Raw genomic sequence first — 401 nt, 5'->3', positions numbered from 1 at the left:
ACGGGCCCCTGCTCTCCTTCCCCATGCTGTCCCAGGGCGTGGGGCTGCCCAGGGTGGCCGTGAGCACCGGGACCAGCCCTCGCCTGAGGTAAGGCAGCACCAGGGATGCTCCCAGAGGATCCAGGGCCATGCAGGGGTGCCCACGGTGTCCTGCCCTCACCAGGTCCCTGCTCCAACGCCTGGGAGGGATTTTCCTGCCTTCAGGAATGGCCCCGACATGGAGTGAGCGGGATGAGGGGCTCCCCGGGGCCGTGCTGGACGCGGTAGGTGCTGAAAAATCCCCCTGGAGCCCTCGGGGAGGTGCTGGCCGCTCCCAGTAGCCCCGGTGTGTCCCCAGTACGTGCAGGAGGTGCTGCGGAGCCGCCAGCCGCTGGTGCTGTTCCTGGAGGAGCCGTCGGCGT

At 69.3% G+C, this 401-nt stretch overlaps 1 protein-coding gene across 1 annotated transcript in view; it reads left to right on the top strand.

Annotated features, from left to right (window-relative positions):
• Positions 1-401, top strand: part of LOC102039216 (glycerol-3-phosphate acyltransferase 2, mitochondrial-like) — a 6,069-nt gene that overhangs the window by 2,795 nt on the left and 2,873 nt on the right. The window contains 3 exon segments of the mRNA XM_031065082.1: positions 1-88; positions 164-263; positions 338-399. The exon segment at positions 1-88 is cut by the window's left edge and continues 95 nt beyond it. Coding sequence (XP_030920942.1) covers positions 1-88; positions 164-263; positions 338-399 — 250 coding nt within the window.

This window comes from Geospiza fortis, unplaced genomic scaffold, assembly GCF_000277835.1.
Source record: "Geospiza fortis unplaced genomic scaffold, GeoFor_1.0 scaffold658, whole genome shotgun sequence".
Taxonomy (NCBI): Eukaryota; Metazoa; Chordata; class Aves; order Passeriformes; family Thraupidae; genus Geospiza; species Geospiza fortis.
Note: the sequence above shows the minus strand (reverse complement) of the source record. Positions and strands in the feature narration are given on the sequence as shown.